Source organism: Schistocerca gregaria, chromosome 7 (genome assembly GCF_023897955.1).
Source record: "Schistocerca gregaria isolate iqSchGreg1 chromosome 7, iqSchGreg1.2, whole genome shotgun sequence".
NCBI classification, from domain to species: Eukaryota; Metazoa; Arthropoda; class Insecta; order Orthoptera; family Acrididae; genus Schistocerca; species Schistocerca gregaria.
In genome coordinates this window covers 254,065,149-254,081,610 of record NC_064926.1, presented here as the reverse complement: position 1 = coordinate 254,081,610, position 16,462 = coordinate 254,065,149, and the positions used below count along the sequence as shown (strand labels likewise).

General features: G+C 44.6%; 1 protein-coding gene across 1 annotated transcript in view; it reads left to right on the top strand.

The window, feature by feature from the left end:
• The window catches only part of LOC126282009 (myrosinase 1-like), a 105,693-nt gene that overhangs the window by 84,673 nt on the left and 4,558 nt on the right, over positions 1-16,462 (top strand). The window contains exons 9-10 of the mRNA XM_049981400.1: positions 7,449-7,583; positions 10,961-11,067. Coding sequence (XP_049837357.1) covers positions 7,449-7,583; positions 10,961-11,067 — 242 coding nt within the window. The remainder of the gene's footprint in view (positions 1-7,448; positions 7,584-10,960; positions 11,068-16,462) is intronic.

The window sequence follows — 16,462 nt, the reverse complement described above, 5'->3', positions numbered from 1 at the left end:
GCTAAACGCTTCCTGCTACTTTGTTGTTCAGTTATTTCCAGACAGCCTACAGCATCACATTGTTTACGTTTCGCCACTTCCTTTATCAAAGAGGATAAGATGTCCACATCAACAATAATAACACACAAAAATTACTACCACCAGGAGGCGTGCCATGTGGGAGTTTCTTCCCTGAAGAACTGAAACATAGGTTACTTTCAATAGTGTGCCTTGCTTTGTTTGTGAACTGGTTACCACGGAATTTCCTTTTATTGAATTTCTTGATGCGTGGCATAGGTCGTATTTATTGCATACTAAAGGATATGTACTTCCACAAATACATGTACTTGGGCAACAAACGTTTAGTAACACGTGAAGAAACCGCTTCAGCGAAACAAAAGTAATACTAGCAAATATAATCATTTACAGACACTAGAAACCTGCACTGTTACCAACATATGCAATGAATAATACGTATAATCGCTGGAAACAGGAGGTTCACAGTTCTTTTCCAAATAATACTGGTTTGCGTAACAGAAATAAAGGGGGCGTGGCGGCATACATGACCGTAAATTTAAAATGTGATACATATATGTCATTTTTCATTTGAAACCCTTATAATATATATATCAATGTAATCAGGAAAGACTATATAATTTAATAAAGATTTATAAATACCCTGTATCCTTAACCCTTTCGTTTTCTTCTGGATATACGTTAGGCATCAGGGACTGCCATTGAGACGGATTTTATTAATTAGCTGCATTAACCTGTCACACGAGCTGTTTCAGCTGAGTTTCGCTTAACAGAAAATAACTCCGCCGAATAATTTCAATATTCGAGAGCCATGTTCAATATTCCTGAAGGCCAGTTTGCAGGCACTCTCTTCCGGACTTTGCTACACATTCCGGACTGTACCATTTCTTGTTCTTAAGGTGGTGCCTGTATTAACGAGAGCTCTTCTACCAGACATTTCAACTGGAAGAAACACACACATACGTGTTCTGGTTATTAGACAGACCGCCACATTAAATTCTACTTTTGATTTAAAATTTGCTTTCCGGTTGCTTACCTGTCATGCGTTTCAGTTTTACTGTGGAACAATGCCCATTTCGCTGTATTAGCTATATCGGAAGTAGATTTATTCATAGTATTCCGTAGAGGTCATCAAGAAGCAAAACATTAAGATACTTGTCAAAAAAGACTAGTACATCTTAGAGACTAGTACATCTTATAAGAGACTGAAAGATGAAAAATACCTTTACACATTATTAGCAAAGGATGGAGATGCGCGCACTAATCAATAAAGACCCAGCTCAGGTAGATTACTATAATATTAATGACAGTATTAAAGTGAGCAAGAAATTTGAGTACTTACGTTCTGCAAGACGTGAGACAAGAGTATTAAGAAGACAGCTATACGGTGAATCCCAAGAAGACTATATTTCTTACAGATGAAAATCGAAATTTAATGATAGATACATTCAGTACAACGATATGAGTTAAACAGAACCCCAGAATGATCAGATATCTGACCATACATTGATTTATTACACTGTGAGCCGAACAACTTCCAATACAAACCTTTTTAATCCCGTTTGTAGTTCTGTATATATTTCCAAAAACAGTTTTATATGTCTCCCCCTGTATTCTTTGTATGTTTTCCTGGTAGTTACTCTCTTTTTTTGTAGTTAACTGCATGGCTGTATGCCTTTGTGTAGACGGAACTGTTTTCTTTACACCTACGTTGTCGATATACGGTCAGAAGGGAGTTATATTTCAGGATCTTATGTTCCCACTTCTGTGTGACTTGTTTTGTTCTTCGTTGCAAGTATTGATGGAAACTGCTCAATACAATCTTTATATTTTCCTAGCATATCCTGCTTTATATTGTATTTATTTGTTTTTACAGCTTTGTCTGATGGTGATGTATAAACTGTCAATAAATGAATTTACGACGAAAACTTTTCACAATTCATTGCATGCCAGTTCTGACTGGTCGCCTACCTCATGGATGGAAGCGTATCTCTGTCAAGTGAAGAAATCTCTGCTCTCAGGACACTTTATGACGTAAATAAAAGGAAGATTCAAGAGTGGGATTACGTTTCGTAGTGAAAGGATATGAATGATAAGATTTGCTGATGGCATTGCTATCTCCAGCGAAACTGAGCACGAAGCACGAGATCTGTTGATTGGAATGAAAAGTCTACTGAGCGCACAGTATGGATTGAGAGCGAACGAAATTAAACCGAAAGTGATGAGGCGTAGAAAGAATGAGCTATGAACGTAGAGTCTGGAATCACGAAGTAGATAAAGTGAAGAAATTCAGCTACATTTGAAGCAAACTTTTCGCGTTACGGACTAAGCAAAAAAGAGAGCTAGAAGAGAATGGAAGCAATTGAGTAGTGGATGTATAGAACTATGTTGAAAGTTAAATAGGTTGGTAAGGAACTACATCTGCCTTGTGGTGTGTGGCGGAGGGTACTCTGTGTACAACTGCCGCGTCCACCCTCTCCTGTTGCAGTCGCGAATAGTTCGCTGGAAGAACAATTGCCAGTAAGCGTTCGTGTGGGCTCGAATCTCTCTACATTTGTCTTTACGAGCCTTCCGTGAGATATAACCTAGGTGGAAGTAATGTATTTTTGTCGACTCGTTTAGAAACTTATGCTCTCAAAAGTTTGAAAGTAACCCACACTGTCATGCAGAACGCGCCTTTCGCAGCGTCTGCCACTGGTGTTGGTTGATCGTCTCTGTTACGCTTTCGTGCTTACTAAACGCACCTGTCGCGAAACGCACTGCTCTTCTACGGATTCTCTCAGTTTTCTCTGTCAGTCGTATCTAGTATGGTTGTCTGACTGGAGGGCAAGTATTGGTCGAACCGAATCTATGTAAGCTACCTCCTTTGTTGACAGATTAAATTTTCTGAGGATTGTTCCAATGAATCTTTGTCTGACACCTGCCTTTCCTGCGATTAATTACGAGAATTTTTACCGAAAAATAAACGAGAAGAAGAACTCGAAGAAACACTGACAAGAAAAAGGAATGCGATTATAGAACATCACGGTATCACATTTTCTGGTTGTACCTTTTGCTAAACGTGATGTACAGAAAGTTTAGGGTAGATAATGAATCACCACAAATGAGACTATCTGCTACTAAACCTGACATCAAAGTTCCTAACGCTCCTAGACGTCTTAGTTCACAAGTCGCTTCTCCTATCGTTCCTGCAGTACGTTACCATATGGCGGTGGACTTAGCGAATTCAGACATTCAGACCAGAATTGTGTACTGCACGTGACACACCATTTGCCTAGCTTCAGTCGCGCAGTTTCTACTATGAGAATCTTCAGTATACCACGTCCATCCGGCTCCCTCTCTGCCGGCAGCCATCTCTTGGACAGTCTACTGAACAATCCTAAAACCACCGCCACCAGCAATTTGGACACAATCCATAATTCCACACCTGCAGTGATGCAAATAACATTTAATGAGAGACTGGGTTGAAGGGTACAGACAGCCACATATAATGCAAAAACGACCTGATCAGCTTTCATGTTATATTTTCGTTGATTTATGTAATATAACTTTACTGACAGCTATCAGCTGGTGGTTTTCTGACCAGTGTTTATGCTACTCTAGTATACACTATCATTTATACCAGGGCCGGCCAGAAATTCTGCACGCGTGCGGTGCTCTTGCACATGTGCAACTTCCGGGTCACAGCGTGCATGCCGCAGCCGTCAGCATTCATGTAGTGCATGTTTCTACGCACAGATGTCGCTCCTCTGTTACACAAAGTGCGTTATCGACACCTCGTATGTATACCACAACCTGGGCTGTAACTGTAAGACCTGCTGCTTCATCGAGCGCAACAGAGAAAGCAACAAAGTCTTTAGCTTTATTTATTAGCTGCCTGTGCACATCGCCGGCCATAGCACTGATACGTCTTGTCACTGTTTGTTTGGATAGACTGTATTCGTGAAACCTGCTAACGTTCGTGGGACACACAAGTTCTGCAGCATCAGTCAGATACTCTTTCACAAACTCCCCTTCGGAAAAGGGTTTCCCTGATTGTGCAATTCTTAATGCGATTCTAGAACTTGCTCGCAGTGAAGTTTTAGTGTGGTTGTCATTCTGGAAAATTGAGAACAGTACATTGTACAGCGTACAGTAATACAGACATAAATGTAACACAAGAAACTAAGAGTTCAAGAAGTATCAGTTACTTTGAAGTACAGTAAAATCGAGTTGATGTGTCTCATCCATTTTCTGAAGGACATTTAATTTTGCTTGCCGTTCTTCACTGTTGAGTACACTATACTCGTGTTTGTGATAGGTATTGTAATGTCTTTCAATTGAAAACTTACTCTGGACGCCTATTATTAGGCGGCACGGCAAACACTGTGAGTTTTCACCAATTGCTACAAAAAAGAACTGCAGTTCCCAGTCATTTTTAAACGACTGAGAACATAGATCTCCCGTCCTTTGCTTTTTCACAGTACTTGCCGTTTCTCAGTACTTCTCTGTCACGGTTACGGTCACCAGGGGTAAACGAGACTTGTACCACAGGGAAGTGGAGCCGACGACGTTCATTTAGGACACATGTCTAATAACAGATGTCGCTGTCGCTCGCTGTCACACACGTGCGCACATGTACAGCACTTCCGCACGTCTGCACACTGTGCAGCGTTTGGCCGGCCCTGATTTATACACTGTCCAGTCACATTAATATGATCACCGTCCATGTACGAGATCAGCATGAAATAACCACTCACATCGGCATGTAACAGCACTGGCAATGGAGTGTGTATAAAGCATGTCGGGACTGGGAGGGGGGGGGGGGGGGGGGGGGGGAGGACGCCGCAAAATGGAAAACAGTTCAGCAGTTGTCGTAATGTGGAAACGGAGCGATCTATCTGACAATTGACTTACGGGACAAGTGTGGAATCATTCCGAAGCGACTAAATTTGTGTACCGTACGGGTGCTGCCATGCTTAAAGTATACCGCGCGGTGCAGTGCGTGCCAAAATGACACATCCGAAACTGGCGCCGACACAGCTGTAGTGCAGCACGGGCCATCGGGCCATAGACGAATGTGGTGAACGACGGCTGCAATATCAGACTGGCGAACAGGCGTGCAACTGTTGAGGTACGAACCGCCCAGATGAACCAAGAGGCTACTAAGAGTGTCTCCTCAACGACCGTTCAGCAGAAGTAGCTGCGTTGGGGCTCCGCAGCTGGCGCTTGGTTCGTGCACCCATGCTGTCTACTGTTCATCGGCGTCGAAGGCTGGAAAATGCACATCAGTACCACCATTGGAAGTCCCACTGAGTGGCAACAGGTGTGGTTTCCAGATGAATCACGTTTTATGTTGCATCAGACAGAAAGCAGACATCCTGCAACAATTGTCAGAACTATCCAGGTCGGCGGAAGAAGCGGATATTTGTCGTGGAATTCCCTGAATGATTTAGTTATTCTGTAAGGCACAATGGATCAGAAAAAGTATGCATCTATCCAGAATGAGATTTTCACTCTGCAGCGGAGTGTGCGCTGATATGAAACTTCCTGGCAGATTAAAACTGCGTGCCGGACCGAGACTCGAACTCGGGACCTTTGCCTTTCGCAGGTAAGTGCTCTACCCACTGAGCTACCCAAGCACGACTCACGCCCCATCTTCACAGCTTTACTTCTGCTAGTACCTCGTCTCCTACCTTCCAAAATCTCATTCTGTAAACATCCCCCAGGCTGTGGCTAAGCTATGTCTCCGCTATATCTTTTCTTCCAGGAGTGCTAGTTCTGCAAGGTTCGCAGGAGAGTTTCTATAAAGTTTGGAAGGTAGGGGACGAGGTACTGGCAGAAGTAAAGCTGTGAGTACCGGGCGTGAGTTGTGCTTCGGTGGCTCACATGGTAGAGCACTTGCCCGCGAAAGGCAAAGGTCCCGCGTTCGAGTCTCGGTCGGGCACACAGTTTTAATCTGCCAGGAAGTTTCATATCAGTGCACACTCCGCTGCAGAGTGAAAATCTCATTCTGGAAACATCCCCCAGGCTGTGGCTAAGATATGTCTCCGCAATATCCTTTCCTTCAGGAGGGCTAGTTCTGCAAGGTTCGCAGGAGAGCTTCTGTAAAGTTTGGAAGGTAGGAGACGAGATACTGGCAGAAGTAAAGCTGCGAGTACCGGTCGTGAGTCGTGCTTCGGTAGCTCAGATGGTAGAGCACTTGCCCGCGAAAGGCAAAGGTCCCGAGTTCGAGTCTCGGTCGGGCACACAGTTTTAATCTGCCAGGAAGTTTCATATCAGTGCACACTCCGCTGCAGAGTGAAAATCTCATTCTGGAAACATCCCCCAGGCTGTGGCTAAGATATGTCTCCGCAATATCCTTTCCTTCAGGAGTGCTAGTTCTGCAAGGTTCGCAGGAGAGCTTCTGTAAAGTTTGGAAGGTAGGAGACGAGATACTGGCAGAAGTAAAGCTGCGAGTACCGGTCGTGAGTCGTGCTTCGGTAGCTCAGATGGTAGAGCACTTGCCCGCGAAAGGCAAAGGTCCCGAGTTCGAATCTCGGTCGGGCACACAGTTTTAATCTGCCAGCAAGTTTCATATGCATCTATCCTTGGGGACCATGTCAACAAGTACATTCAGTTTGTTCTGCCTGTGTAAGATGGCATCTAGTATCTGGACAATGAATATCTCACACAACTTTTAGTGTACGTGCCTGGTTCTACGAGTACCAGGGTAGGTTTACCATATCCTCGTGGTCACAAAACTCCCGGGGTTTAAACCCAATCGAGAATCTGTGGGACCATCTCGATTGGGCTGGTCATGCGATGTATCCTCAACTGAGAAACTTAGAGGAGCTAGTCAAGGCTCTGGAGTCGGCATGGTTCGACATCCCTGCCGATAACTCCCAGAACTTCGTTAACTCTCTTCCTGCTCGTCTCGGGCTGCAAAGGGTGGTTATTGACGCCTTTGATGGGTGGTCCCGTTAATGTGACTGGACAGTGTATATACGCTCTCTGTCCTTCAAGCTATAACGGTGGAAACATTATGAAGCACTCTACTTTGAGTGGGTAGTGATATACGAGTGGAAATGAGAACTGCGGTACTTTCTTGCTATTTGTTTCTAGTTACTACGTCGTTGCTTATCGTTGGGATATTGTATGGAAGACGTCGCTGTGAAGTCAAGAAGCGTTCCGGCAATTCGCCGCATTTTAAGAATACGTTTGCAGATTGGGTAGAACATCTCATTCCGGAATTTATTTTTTACAAATCCTAGTGAAATGCAGCAAATCACGTGTCTTGTTATATTTACTCTTTACTGATAGGCTGCGTTATTGGATGAATGATCCCGTTCACAAGTCCCTTTAGTACAGCCCTTAATAACTCACTAGGTACACCTGGCTGCCTTTCATTGAATAGAATGACATTTTTGACCATTCGAACATAAGCGATATAAATCTTTCTGTAAATCCAACAGGTAATCCCATGGGGATTCCGTAAACTTCTGAACTGGATTGCTGCTGAGTACCCGGAATACCCCATAATCGTGACAGAGAACGGCTACTCGGACTGGGGCGAACTGGATGACAAAAATCGCACGGATTACTACACGGTGAGTATATAGCTGTCGTTACGTTTGTATAATCAGAGATGAGGCTCCGATAACTGTACACTTGCAGACAATTACAATGGAACTGCTACAAATAATTATCACGTTAATGACAGTTCAAAATGATACTTTCATAGGATTTTTTTTTCAAATACGATTTTAATACTGTGTTAAGTACTTTGATAACGGACGTAAGAATCAAACTATTTGTGTTTGGCTACTGTCATGAGGCGTGCATATGAAGGTACTAGACGTTAAAGTAGTGTTTTGTTCGTTCTGAGATAGAGGTTTCTTCGAGTAACTATAGCAATATCTAAGTGCATGGTGGTGCTGGTGTGCTTGTGTGTGTGTGTGTGTGTGTGTGTGTGTGTGTGTGTGTTTGTGTGTGTGTGTGTGCGTGGTCTGAATGTGCTTTATGTTTGCTGTGCACCATTTGTTAAATGTTTCATCTTCACTGCCAAATGCGTTCGTAAATGATAGTTTTGAGAAAACGGTCAAAGGAAGAGATACATTTGAGGAATGACCATCCAGCAGTCAGGGTGACCATCGAGACTTTCAATCGCAGCGGCTCATTAGCTCGTTCTATTCCACATAAAACGATTTCAACCAAAAAATTCTGTTTAGTATCCTCCCAATTAAAATACTTGGAGTTATTGAGGGAATACTTCGTGTGCTGTCTCATCTAACCGATTGCTGAAAGCTTCAATGCATGACCTTTAGATTGCCCACTGTTACGGCGTTGTCTGTTAACTGTCAATACGATTACTGTCGTTTGTTTTGAGTGAGTGCTGACTATGCATATGGGGCGTACAAAAAGGTTCGGTTCCATAAAAACAATCCGCAAAAAAATTGCAGCAAAATGTTAGTGACTTCTTAGAACAGCGCGCGGATCGCTGCTGAGCGCTACTGACGAAACAGAACTGGTCCGAGTCTCTGATGATCCATCATGGTCATGGGACATCGGCTGGTCAAGTAATTATCAAGGATGTTCGCCAACATCCGTGGTATTTGAGATGTTATTTTATTTTATTTTGACTGCCAGTTTCGACATTCCACTATGCCATCTCCAGGCACAATATGCATCTCTCAAAAATAAACGAAAATTGTCATACAGTGCCATATATTCCTGGAGGTCGTGATTTCAAAACTTAAAAACGCAGAACAATCAATCCGTATACAAAGTGCTTCATTCCAAGAATTGATTGCAATAAGTTGGTCGTTAAAAGATGCTAAGAGAAAGCCAAAGGAGACGAGCCTCACCCTTTCTCAGTGACTATTTCAAACCCTCAAGGGAACTGCTGCTGTCAGTTAATACAGGTCAATGTCAACCATTTTTCTAGGGATCATTGCGAAGGAAACTTACATTTGGTGCACATACAAACTCGAGTGCCTAGCAAATAACAATTGTTCACAGCAGCGCATAAAGCTGCCTACTTCAGAGGGCCAAATAACACAGAAGCTGGACAAAAGCAGACTGGCGGCGCGTAGTGTGGCCTCTTTTAAAATGGTGCAAGGCATTGAGTGCATCGACCCCCTACGAGTTGTCTACCCCACAGAGCGTGGAATAACTCCATTAAATTGTCGAAGCGTATAGGTCACGTCGGCAATTTGAAAGGGATTGGTAGCTCATCTCGAGACTGAAGTGGTACGCACAAACATGGGAAAATTATCTGAAACCCCTGCGAGCACAGCCAGGAGAGTCTTTGGCCACGCTTCTGCCGAATAAACAGTCCATTGTGTTTTACACTGCATCACCTTCACATGTCGGTAATATTTTACTGTATACTGTTCTTCAGTGAATGAAATTCGGCGTTGCATCTTCGTACTGTAGTTCCAAGATAAATCAGTTCCTAATGACCAATTCATAGGCTGTATTAGTAGCATTTTTACCACTTGTCTTTTCTCATTAGAGATACACTCCTGGAAATTGAAACAAGAACACCGTGAATTCATTGTCCCAGAAAGGGGAAACTTTATTGACACGTTCCTGGGGTCAGATACATCACATGATCACACTGACAGAACCACAGGCACATAGACACAGGCAACAGAGCATGCACAATGTCGGCACTAGTACAGTGTATATCCACCTTTCGCACCAATGCAGGCTGTTATTCTCCCATGGAGACGATCGTAGAGATGCTGGATGTAGTCCTGTGGAACGGCTTGCCATGCCATTTCCACCTGGCGCCTCGGTTGGACCAGCGTTCGTGCTGGACGTGCAGACCGCGTGAGACGACGCTTCATCCAGTCCCAAACATGCTCAATGGGGGACAGATCCGATGATCTTGCTGGCCAGGGTAGTTGACTTACACCTTCTAGAGCACGTTGGGTGGCACGGGATACTTGCGGACGTGCATTGTCCTGTTGGAACAGCAAGTTCCCTTGCCGGTCTAGGAATGGTAGAACGATGGGTTCGATGACGGTTTGGATGTACCGTGCACTATTCAGTGTCCCCTCGACGATCACCAGACATGTACGGCCAGTGTAGGAGATCGCTCCCCACACCATGATGCCGGGTGTTGGCCCTGTGTGCCTCGGTCGTATGCAGTCCTGATTGTGGCGCCAAACACGCATACGACCATCATTGGCACCAAGGCAGAAGCGACTCTCATCGCTGAAGACGACACGTCTCCATTCGTCCCTCCATTCACGCCTGTCGCGACACCACTGGAGGCGGGCTGCACGATGTCGGGGCGTGAGAGGAAGACGGCCTAACGGTGTGCGGGACCGTAGCCCAGCTTCATGGAGACGGTTGCGAATGGTCCTCGCCAATACCCCAGGAGCAACAGTGTCCCTAATTTGCTGGGAAGTGGCGGTGCGGTCCCCTACGGCACTGCGTAGGATCCTACGGTCTTGGCGTGCATCCGTGCGTCGCTGCGGTCCGGTCCCAGGTCGACGGACACGTGCAACTTCCGACGATCGCTGGCGACAACATCGATGTACTGTGGAGACCTCACGCCCCACGTGTTGAGCAATTCGGCGGTACGTCCACCCGGCCTCCCGCATGCCCACTATACGCCCTCGCTCAAAGTCCATCAACTGCACATACGGTTCACGTCCACGCTGTCGCGGCATGCTACCAGTGTTAAAGACTGCGATGGAGCTCCGTATGCCACGGCAAACTGGCTGACACTGACGGCGGCGGTGCACAAATGCTGCGCAGCTAGCGCCATTCGATGGCCAACACCGCGGTTCCTGGTGTGTCCGCTGTGCCGTGCGTGTGGTCATTGCTTGTACAGCCCTCTCGCAGTGTCTGGAGCAAGTATGGTGGGTCTGACACACCAGTGTCAATGTGTTCTTTTTTCCATTTCCAGGAGTGTAGTAATGTTGTGGCAATGAGTAAATTTTGAAATATTAAATTGTGCATGATTTTTCCGAGCTACTTAGCAGAAATGCTTAAAGCAATCAACATTGATGGCAACAACGTGATTGGTTACACGGCTTGGAGTCTTCTTGACAACCTCGAGTGGAACGACGGCTTTACGTAAGTACTAAATCATATCTGAGATATGGCCATGGTAATTCTGTGGCGGCGCTTTTGTCTTTATCTCTCTTGCTACTAAATGTGTTTGTGAGGAAGTTGCAGTGCGTGTCGCATGAAGGGAGTAAGCGTTCACACCACCTGCTTAAATGAAGTCTGCTCCTTCTCCATACTATGAATTATGGTATAGATTCTAAGCATAGGCAAAGAAAGAAACTCCAGACGTAGGAATAGGGTTTCCAGAAGAATAGTAGGACACACAAGAAGAGGCAGGAAAACAAATATTGGAATAAGGACGGAAGTATAAAGAGTAACACGTCATAAGTTTCTTTATTCCGAGACCTGCAGCATGTTACATTACGACATTATGCAGAGAATTGGCAGGCAGTATGCAGCTCGATAGTTTATTTTAATATACAAGCTTATTTGCGATTTATTGCCTTCATCAGTACGTATCCTCACGTTGTAGATTGACATATGTCAACTCAGAGTAAACTATTTCTCGTGCTTGTAGTTGTTGAGTTCAATATTTCTTTCAGTGACCACTTCAAGCTGTTCGATAATTTGCTGTCGTACGTATATTAAAATATATATTTCGTATCTAATAGCTGTAAAAAGCAAGTTTCATATCTAGTTGTTTGCTCAAAGGTACTTCTGTTCTTCCGCGTCGTGCAACAGCACTACTTTCAAAAGTGGGAAAATGGTATAGAATTAGGATAAAAGTAAGCAACATCAAAATGACGATTATCAGGAAACACGATGGTTCCGCCAAATAATCATTGCAAGCGCAGTCCATACAGAAAATTAAATAGTTGAAGTACTTAGCAAGTTTGGTGACGGAAAATGCAAACTGTGTTGAAATAAGTTGAATGTGTATGGGTAAAATAGCTTTGGAAAACAGGAATGTATTTTGATTACAAACAATGTTACAGTAGAAGTAAGAAAGATATTTGGAAAGAGTTTTATCTGGAATGTAATGTTACATGGCAGTTAAATAAACATGGGCGGTTAAAATGTAAGAAATAAGGTTCTGGCGAAAAATGCTAAAAATGAAATGGACTGATATACTGAGTCAGTAAACACTTTAAAAAGGTAGGAGAGGAGACAGGAATAAGAGAAAAAAAAAACAAGAAAAATACTTTTGGTGGCGAATATGTATTGAGAAGACATTTTCTCATATAAAGATTAGCTTAAGGAGAGATTACAGCCAAAAGAGAGAAAGAAAAAAGATGGTTTGTAAAGATGAATAACATAGGACTAAAACTAAACCCATCTAAAACCCATGCGGTACTTGTTGGTCACTCTAAGCTCATTAGCGCAAAACATCGGGAATCTGTACAATCTCTTATCCTAAATGGGACAAGTATTAACTTCTCTACCTCAGTTAAGAGGGAAACTTAAAAACATGTCCGGCTAAAAAAAAAAAAAAACTGTTAATAACATATCTACTTAAGCAACAAAGCAACATTTATGTCTTCTTCTGTACATGACTGCACTTCACCTCATTACTTCCCTCTTTCCCCGTCCTTAAATCTCCCTTCCTCAAAACTCGCTATACTAGCAAACATCTACTTTACACACCAAGATATGAATGCACATCTGCACAAATCTTCATTACTATTGCCAATATTTCTCATGTTTATCATTATTATTTGATTTTTAACAGTTATTATTATTGCTTTTATCATAATTTGTATGTATAGAACCTGTTGTAAAAATACTGCCAGCATTTACTTTATTATGTGTTACTCATTACTGTTTATTCATATTGTCACCAGAGTAATCTCATTTTCTTATTTAAACTATTGTCATGATGTAACTCCGATGTGTGAAATGCTGCATATGTGGAACACTGGTTCGATGTAAGAGATGGCCTGATGGCCCTAATCTGATCACGTTAAATAAATAAATAAATAAATAAATAAATAAATAAATAAATAATGAAGTTACGAATAGATTACTGAAGATGTATGGGACTGAGGAAGGTGAAGAGCGTGTAAAAGTACTGAGGAAGATGGAGACTGGTACTTGCGGAATGGCAATAATTGTCCCATTGGTTAATCAGTAACACAAGTTATGATAATGAGAAACAAAGCATATGCAGTTTAAAACAAACAGAATACACACACTTATTTTTGTCAGTTGTTCCGTATTAACGTCACCCCCAGAAACAGTGAAAAAACCACACGCTATAATATGATTAGAACTATTTATTATCTGACCTTTGTCACATGGCCCAATAGAATTGTAACGTCGGGGGTGAAAGGATTCACCGCTCATCTTACTTGGAAATGACGTCAAAATGACATGTACGTATCCAGCATCACATTTCCAGTATGCCAGTGTGACATTGACACAAACTGTTCCTATGCGATTATGAATCCTCGGGAATCGCAGAAACACAGGCTACTTTGTGTGATCAAAAGTATCCGGACACCTGGCTGAAAATGGCTTACAAATTCGTGGCGCCCTCCTTCGGTAATGCTGGAATTCAGTATGGTGCAGGCCCACCCTTAACCTTGATGACAGCTTCGATTCTCGCAGGCACACGTTAATTAGGTGCTGGAAGGTTTCTTGGGGAATGTCACCCCTTTCATTACGTAGTGCTGCACTGAGGAGAGGTATCGAAGTCGGTCGGTGAGGTATGGCACGAAGTTGGCGTTCTAAAACATCCCAGAGGTGTTCCATGGGATTCAGGTCAGGACTATGTGCAGACCAGTCCATTACAGGGATGTTATTGTCGTGTAACTAATCCGCCACAAACAGTGTACACTCCTGGAAATTGAAATAAGAACACCGTGAATTCATTGTCCCAGGAAGGGGAAACTTTATTGACACATTCCTGGGGTCAGATACATCACATGATCACACTGACAGAACCACAGGCACATAGACACAGGCAACAGAGCATGCACAATGTCGGCACTAGTACAGTGTATATCCACCTTTCGCACCAATGCAGGCTGCTATTCTCCCATGGAGACGATCGTAGAGATGCTGGATGTAGTCCTGTGGAACGGCATGCCATGCCATTTCCACCTGGCGCCTCAGTTGGACCAGCGTTCGTGCTGGACGTGCAGACCGCGTGAGACGACCCTTCATCCAGTCCCAAACATGCTCAATGGGGGACAGATCCGAAGATCTTGCTGGCCAGGGTAGTTGACTTACACCTTCTAGAGCACGTTGGGTGGCACGGGATACATGCGGACGTGCATTGTCCTGTTGGAACAGCAAGTTCCCTTGCCGGTCTAGGAATGGTAGAACGATGGGTTCGATAACGGTTTGGATGTACCGTGCACTATTCAGTGTCCCCTCGACAATCACCAGAGGTGTACGCCCAGTGTAGGAGGTCGCTCCCCACACCATGATGCCGGGTGTTGGCCCTGTGTGCCACGGTCGTATGCAGTCCTGATTGTGGCGCTCACCTGCACGGCACCAAACACGCATACGACCACCATTGGCACCAAGGCAGAAGCGACTCTCATCGCTGAAGACGACGCGTCTCCATTCGTCCCTCCATTCACGCCTGTCGTGACACCACTGGAGGCGGGCTTCACGATGTTGGGGCGTGAGCGGAAGACGGCCTAACGGTGTGCGGGACCGTAGCCCAGCTTCATGGAGACGGTTGCGAATGGTCCTCGCCGATACCCTAGGAGCAACAGTGTTCCTAATTTGCTGGGAAGTGTCTGTGCGGTCCCCTACGGCACTGCGTAGGATCCTACGGTCTTGGCGTGCATCCGTGCGTCGCTGCGGTCCGGTCCCAGGTCGACGGGCACGTGCACCTTCCGACGACCACTGGCGACAACATCGATGTACTGTGGAGACCTCACGCCCCACGTGTTGAGCAATTCGGCGGTACGTCCACCCGGCCTCCCGCATGCCCACTATACGCCCTCGCTCAAAGTCCGTCAACTGCACATACGGTTCACGTCCACGCTGTCGCGGCATGCTACCAGTGTTAAAGACTGCGATGGAGCTCCGTATGCCACGGCAAACTGGCTGACACTGACGGCGGTGGTGCACAAATGCTGCGCAGCTAGCGCCATTCGGCGGCCAACACCGCGGTTCCTGGTGTGTCCGCTGTGCCGTGCGTGTGATCATTGCTTGTACAGCCCTCTCGCAGTGTCCGGAGCAAGTATGGTGGGTCCGACACACCGGTGTCAATGTGTTCTTTTTTCCATTTCCAGGAGTGTAATATGAACTGGTGCTCGATCGTTTTGAAAGACGCAACCGCCATCGCCGAATTGCTCTTTAACTGTGGGAAGCAAGAAGATGCTTAAAACATCAATGTAGGCCTGTGCTGTGATAGTGCCACGCAAAACAACAGGCGGTGCAAGCCCCCTCCATGAGAAACAAGACCACACCATAACACCACCGCCTCCGAATTGTACTGTTGTCACTACACACGCTGGCACATGACGTTCACGGGCGTTCGCCATACCCACATCTTGCCATTGGATCGCCACATTGTGACCGTGATTCGTCACTCACTCAACGTTTTCCCACTGTTCATTCGTCCATTTTTTACGTTCCTTATACCAAGCGAGGCGTCGTTTGGAATTTACTGGCGTGATGTGTGGCTTATAAGCAGCCGCTCGACCATGAAATCCAAGTTTTCTCAGGTGTCTGCCTGTTACACATTACGACCCTCTTCAACTATCGGCTATCTCTGTCATTCAACAGACGACATCGGCCTATACGCTTTAATGCTGTACGTGTCACGTCACGTTTCCACTTCACTACGACATCGGAAACAGTGGACCTAGGGATGATTATGAGTGTAGAAATCTCGCGTATAGACGTATGACACAAGTGACAACCTATCACCTGACCACGTTCGAACTCCGTTAGTTCCGCGGAGCGCCCCATTCTGCTCTCTCACGATTTGTAATGACTACTGAGATCGCTTATATGGAGTACCTGACAGTGGGTGGCAGCACAGTGCATCTAATATAAAAATGCATGTTTTTGGGGATATCAGGATACTTTTAATCACATATTGTAAAAGTTCATTCCGCAGCAATGTAAGCTGTCGTCTTAGATTCACCTCTAGTCACAACCTCGGAAATATAAACATATTGCAAACCAAACAACCAAATATTTGCGACAATGCAGAATATACATTTTACTATTACTCATTTCACTTGCAGCAATTTAAGCTGTCCCCTTAGGTTCCTGCCTGAACACAACCTAGGAAAACGTGGTATATTGGGAAATAAGCAGCTAAGTATTTGTGATAAGTGAGGAATACAAATGTCATTGCTGGTCGTTCCCTTGCAGTAATTTCAATTTTCGTGTTGTAATCACATAGAGACATAAAACCGAAGGAACAATTTCTGAGACAGCACACCATCCCTGGCGGGCAGCTTGAATTTACACACGCAACGGCCTAATCAGC